This window comes from Amblyomma americanum, chromosome 1 (genome assembly GCF_052857255.1).
Source record: "Amblyomma americanum isolate KBUSLIRL-KWMA chromosome 1, ASM5285725v1, whole genome shotgun sequence".
Classification (NCBI taxonomy): domain Eukaryota; kingdom Metazoa; phylum Arthropoda; class Arachnida; order Ixodida; family Ixodidae; genus Amblyomma; species Amblyomma americanum.
Genome location: NC_135497.1, coordinates 398368910 through 398375278, shown reverse-complemented (window position 1 = coordinate 398375278; position 6369 = coordinate 398368910). Strand labels below are relative to the sequence as shown.

The following is a 6369-nucleotide window of genomic DNA, read 5'->3' as shown; positions in this document are numbered from 1 at the left end:
CTGTGTGCACTGACCAAACCGTTACATCATCCGCATACAGCAAATTAAATATATCCGGAATAGCCAGTTACCATGCCAAAGTAAGCAGGGCGATTTTAAATTATACTGAGGCCAGCACGGATCCTTGAGGTACACCCCTTTTTACGGTGAAGTGGCCAACACGTTCCTTGCCGATGCGTATAGCGATGGAACGGTCTTCCAAGAACGAAGCCACAAAGTTGCGTACCCGAAAAGGGTAAAAGGGAGATGAAACTAACGTAGAATGGCCAAGATCCTTGAGCGGCTGACGTTGTCATACGCCTTGTGAACGTACATGGTAGGAAGCGTGCGGATTTTGCGAGATCTGCCTTCGAGCACCACCATGCTTGATAGGTGGTGCAGTCCGTCCTCAGGGGCCTAGTGGCGGCGAAAGCCAATCTGAGCCGGATGGTACTATTGATACCGTTCCAGCCACCATTAGAGCCACGTAGCTATCATCCGTTTTAGGAACTTACGTAGAGTGGACGTAATCACTATCGATAGGGCGAACGTTGCTTAACCTTCTAGGATTATTTCCGGGCTTAGATATCGGCACCCCGATTTTATAACGAATACATTCCCTTTCATCCTACACTGCTTTTAGGAGGTGATGCAATATTTGATGTGTCATGTATTTTCATCTTTTTTAAAGAAATGGGGTATCTCAAGAGGCTCTAATTTTTTTACCCGCTGGTCTGTAAGAGTTCTAATACACCTCAGCCACTTTCTCACGCCTCAGAAGAAGGCTGAGATTTTTTAGCGATAGCTACGCTACGGTAGCATTTCGGGCCTTCAGCGTGGCGGCACTCACGTGACCAGCCACTTGGTGCGGAGCAGTTGCTGCTGGCGGCGCGCCGGCTAAACCGAGCTGCAACAGCTGTGCGCATGCGCCATGTCAAGTGGGACGAAGATAAAGAAGGAACGCCCAGTGAAACGGAGTGGCGAAAGACTGACTTTGCAATTCAACTGTGCAAATGCCACCCGGCCAGCTTTAGCTATCGCGTCATTCCAGCTTTAAAAGAGTTTAACCACCGCCAACTTTTTTATTTTGATTGGCTGGGAGCCTCGATATCTTTTCCCAGCCAAGGATAGCTGCTGAGGTTACCCAGCCCTCATTAAAGCTTTCACTAGTAGCCATTTCTAAAATTTGTGTATGTGTTCACTAGGTAGTATTAACGTTTGAGGGCCTCTACACCAGGGATTATTTTTTACATTTCTATAATATTCAACAAAAAACTTTTCCAATACCTTGTGCTTGGTGCATGATGGCCTCAGTTGCCTATGTGCCATAAAACCAAACACAACGTTACAACACACGAATCGGCACCCCTTCAGCATATTTCCACGATGTTGGGACGTCTGCAGATGTCCAAATTGTGTTCAGGGATACAATGCCGGACCTTCCATATTTTTGAAAACTTCATATGTAAGTCCATCCGGCCCAGGAGCTTTAAGCACATTCATTTGATCTATAGCTGTAAGAAACTTAGCCATGGTGAACTGCTTCTGCATACCTACAAGGTCATCTTTGCTCGGAGGCGAGCCCGCTTCTCAAGGAAGAGTATTCGGGTAGATGAACCGATGAACGGCGCTGGTGCTTGATCGAAAGCTAGATAGAAATAAAGTCCTGACGACCTCTGAAGTGAACTGACTTGGCGTCTGTCCCGAAGCAAGACATGCTGAACTTGCAGGGCTTTTTGAACGCTTGCCAATTTCCATGAGACGAAAGGTGCGCCATAATGATGCAGTCATTGACTATGAGCCAAGAGACGCTCGCGAGTAGTGCCATCGCTGGCGAGAAAGGCGCTTCTCATGTCGGCGTCTTTTTCTGGGAGCTTTTTCTCTCATTCGTTCTTTGTTATTTCTTTTCCGGCCGGATGCAGTGTACTGTTACGCCTGCGCTACAAAGTGCACATAGAGGTGTAGAGATCTGTATGTATTGATCTTATATGGATCCATGGATGGATCCATACTTTAATTTATTATAGTAATTATAGTATAGTTCCTGTATGGATCTACCACTATAGGCGAACTGGTGTGTTCTGTTGAGTGATATGTCCCTCCTGCGTATGGTCCCGGTCGCAGGGTCCGATGCAGCAGGTGCAGGAGTACGTGTTTGTGGGCTGGCGCTTCGCGGGCATGAAGCACGTTTACCTCATCCTCGAGTTCCTGGGAGGACGCAACTCCTGGGTGCTCGACGTAATCCCTGAGCTGCGCGCCAGACGCGGTCGCCTGCAGGTGCGTGCCCGCTTTGTCAGTACCATTGGCGGCGGTGCTCAAAAGCGGTGTGTGCAATTCTGGCGGGTGCATGGCACGTGACGGGCGGCAGGGCACTGATCTGTCCTGGTGACCTCCGTTCCTCCCTGAGAGTTCTTAGTAACAGATTCAATGGAATAGACGTTGCTACAATCAACCTTTGCGCCCCTGTGCATGCAAGCTTGCAAGATCTGCTACAGGTATATTTAACGGCAGTATCCACTGTTTTTTTCTCTCGCAAGGATGAGAGATCTCACTGCTATCCAACCGTGCAGTACACGCCATCACTGGCAACAGATGCAAGCAAGGCCTTTCGGCACTAGCACTGAGCTTTGTCCCTCATCTGCTATGGCTACCTTATCCCATCAAATGCCCTCGTCTATGCACGCTTGAATATTTGCTGTCCACGGTTTTATGTACCCGTCCCTTGCTATCCCATCTGTTACCGCAACAGACCTTCGGTTGTCTTTCCAACCCCTGGATCTCAGCTGGGATATCATTGACTCGCCTTTAATTGCACCCCTTTCCTCTCTCCCTGCACTGTCCGCTATGCGCAGGCGTTCCTGTGTGCGTACCAGCGGCTGGGCGCGGACGGGCCGTACATGAAGCTGCTCAACCTGGCCGAGGCGGCGACCACGCTGCGCAAGCACTTGGGCCTGCATGTGGCGGCCGCGTACGCGCTGGCCGTGCTCGAGGACGCCAACTGGCTCCAGTACAAGGGCGTGCCCCGCGACCTATACGAGGAGGCGGTGTTCGCCAAGATATCTGATATCAAGCGCATGGGGCTCAGCGCGCCGCCCAAGGACGTCCCAGCGCCACCGACGGCTGACGGCGACGAGCACATCGTGGACGGCGGCGAAGCGGGCGAGCCCGCCGCTACCCCGTCCGCAGCGCCATAGGGCCACAGCCCAGAGGTGCTCTATCCTATTTTGTTAGGAGGTAGCATAGCTATGGTTTGAGGACTTACGGAAAGCTCTTGGAGGCGGCGTTACATTGCCTTTCTTTCATAGAAAAACCCCTGATTTGATATTTGACAATATAACGTGTGATGAGGACAGACAGTTGAGTGGATGAAATTCAGAGGCCACTGCACTGGACAGTTACCATGAGATGAACTTATGTTTAGGGAGCATTACGGCTCCCAAATGCACGCTGTAGGTGTTTATGGCGCTGAGTAAAGTTGGTAATGTTACTAAGGAACTATCATAGACCAGATGTAAGCTGTCGTCAGTCATACTTAATGGGTTGGCCTTTCTCTTAATGGTTAGCGATTAAAGTCAGCGCGTTCACTACGCGCTCAGAAAGCTGTCACGAACTTTTCGCTCACGGTAGTCGTCTCTGATTTAGTGCTAAAAACGCGACGCGCCGCTCTAGCTCTCCAGAAAAATGTATGGACATCTATAAATTGCACTCTACATTTAGAAAGTCTGAATACAGCGTGCTTCACAGTTCAACTTAGGTACTATTAGCGTCAAATGAAACGCAGAGGCGACCATTGCAGAGGGAATAGCAAAATTGCAAGATCTTAGCTGATCGAAAATGAACTCTAGCGCTCCTGAGTTAAACTCCTATGGTGTGAATACCGCTACGTGGAAGTTTTAATGCACGCCATCTCTATTCTTGTCTGGCGACCAATATTTTGTATTTTTGATTTTCTGTTTCATTTATCGCGTTTGTTTCATTTGACGCTTACGTGTGTCCACACACGTCAGCCGCTGTACATAGTGGTATAAGATCCGCCTCGTATACGGGAACTCCGGCGTCCAGTCCACTGTGCCGCCGGGTACACACCGGCAATACAATGGGTGTACAAACTTTCCCATGACCTGTTGCCCGGCTTCTCTTCGGTGTGACCCCACTTTGTATAGAATGAAAAAAAATTACCTTGTGTCTTGGCGCTCACTGGCCTTGAAGCTGCCCTTGCGCCATAAAAACTCATCACCATCAGACTTTTCTATCGTGCACATACAGATGTCAAAACACTCTCTTTCGACTGTTCAGACCACTTGCCTCTGGTGCACGCGACAGTCCAGGGAGCGCTTATTTGAGGGATATGTGCTCATAACGTTTGTACAGTTACGAGGACCAGACTACACCTTCACCGGTTCCTTGTCTTGTTGCGCAATCTGGTGACACCATTTTGTCTTGCCTTCTGCGCAGACGAGCTGGCACAGCGACGGACGACGGCGACGGCGACGCTTGCCACGTCATCACCACCGCAGGGGTCGCAGAGAGGAGGAGGGCGAGAATGGGATGGCAGTGCTCGAAACCCGCACACTGCCATCGAGAGACCTCAAAATATGCCGCCTATCTCTCCTCGCGTGGCCCACTATCGCCAGCTTTCCCAGGCACCACGACCCCTGTCCTTCCGTCGTCCTGTCTCACGTCCTTTCGCTAGCCAGCTGTCTGCCTCCACTGGCGCGCCCGGAGTAGCCGGGTCTAGGCCGGGGGCACTTAAATTTCCTGTGCGCCAAGACCTTCGGGGTCGGAACCTGGCAACCCTGCGGCGCCGGGTGTGCCGTGATGACGTCGCTGTCTCGCTGAAGCATGGCAGCGGCGAGCAGGGCGGCGCGTTATAGATAGATAAATAAGTTTTCGTCCATGCGTGGCTTCCTGACGAGCTTGCGTCCTTAGCGCTTTCTGCGGTGGCCGCGGGCAGCAAAGCAGAGCCGCAGGGAAGAGACGGGAAAAAGGGCACCTGTCGACGCCGACGGTGAGCCCCGTGTTGGCGCTTCTGTCGGGGGACTGCGGCCGCCACATTTTTTGCGACTGTCAAACAATAAAAGGGCTTCCAGACGGTCATTCCACAGAGTAGCGTACTCACTGCGCAGTTTGTTGCTCCGTTCGACAAATGAGGGGCGGCCAACTGTCGGCGAAGCCATGTGATGTTCTTGCATGGATGGATGGATGAATGATATGGGCTTTACCCTATGTATCGGACATCTAGCCTTTATTACCCCGCCCCCTTCCCATAAACGATGAAATATTGCCTGAAATATAAAAGGTGGCGCCGAGTAGCGAGCTACGCTGCAGTAATGGTTAAGACTGATGAATTTGCGCCCATTTTGATGCTTACCTCTTTATCGGGTGACTTATGCCTTGTAGAAAAGAACACATGTCAGAGCTCGAACCCAGAGTCTCGGCCGGAGTTTTAAATAAAGAAGGTTATTACGATGAACATTAACGCAGCTACCTGAACTGCTCGCGGGTGTTCATATACGCTTGTCGTGCAGCAAAATTGCGAATTGTCAGCCCTGTGTTATTAAAAAAAGTTTATTTGCGCATGTGATCATGATATAATATGCCTTGTGAGCTACCTCTTTCGAATTTTAGCTTTTCGTGTTAGTTTGAAAGAGCGTAGAGGCATTCAAACAGTCGGCATCAAAAAGTATTCGCCGATATGTCTTAGTTTATTCTTTTCATGCTTATGGTGACTGGAGTTGGCACATAGGGTTATAACCTGGGTTCAGAACATTTTGTTTTTATGTACTGAATTTATTAAATGTGGTCGTTTCAAAACCTACAAAATATATTAATATGAATGAACAATTTCACTCATGATCACTATTCGTACTTTTATTACAACAGCTATTGGCGACTTCTTTTCGGTGTTCTTTCATTCAGACTTCTGTAATATGCGTGTATGATGTATTGCCAGGATCGTATTGTGAGAAACAACTGCAGAAATTAGGCTTCGCTTTTGAGGCGCGAAACTTCCCATTTAGATATACTACAAGCTACCAACTTTTTCCCTTTTATATGCCTCCTGCGGGAGCATATACAGGAACACTAGAGCGCCTGCGTGCCCAGCGCCGCTCTGCGACAGGCCTCGAAAAAGGGGTATGCACCTCCATTCTCCTGGTGCTGTCTCATTTCTCCTCTCGAGCCGACAAAAAGATTTTTCAAGGCGTGAAGAAAAGGGGTTTGGGAGGCGCTGAAAGGACAACTTAAACCGCGAAGAAAGTTGGGGGGAACCTGGAAGAGCTTCAACCACGGGGTAGGAATAACATACTGAGGTGTTGACACCACGTGAACGAATGAAAGAATCTTTCACCGTGGTGGTGAAAGAATGTTATTCTTACACCTTGGTTGACA

The 6369-nt window shown here is 49.6% G+C and overlaps 1 protein-coding gene across 1 annotated transcript; it reads left to right on the top strand.

Moving 5' to 3' along the window:
• The first annotated feature begins 2106 nt into the window (after window positions 1-2106).
• Window positions 2107-4966, top strand: LOC144102154 (uncharacterized). Its single transcript, XM_077635471.1, has 3 exons — window positions 2107-2256; window positions 2832-3188; window positions 4435-4966. The coding sequence occupies exons 1-2, from the start codon at window positions 2110-2112 to the stop codon at window positions 3171-3173; spliced, it is 489 nt and encodes a 162-aa protein (XP_077491597.1). The 5' UTR covers window positions 2107-2109; the 3' UTR covers window positions 3174-3188; window positions 4435-4966.
• The last annotated feature ends 1403 nt before the right edge of the window (window positions 4967-6369 follow it).

Excerpts from the sequence above, each read along its gene's own strand:
- LOC144102154 (XM_077635471.1), top strand. The coding sequence starts at position 2,110 with ATGCAGCAGGTGCAGGAGTACGTGTTTGTGGGCTGGCGCTTCGCGGGC. Across the intron at positions 2,257-2,831 it reads CCAGACGCGGTCGCCTGCAG|GCGTTCCTGTGTGCGTACCA; the intron begins GTGCGTGCCCGC and ends CGCTATGCGCAG.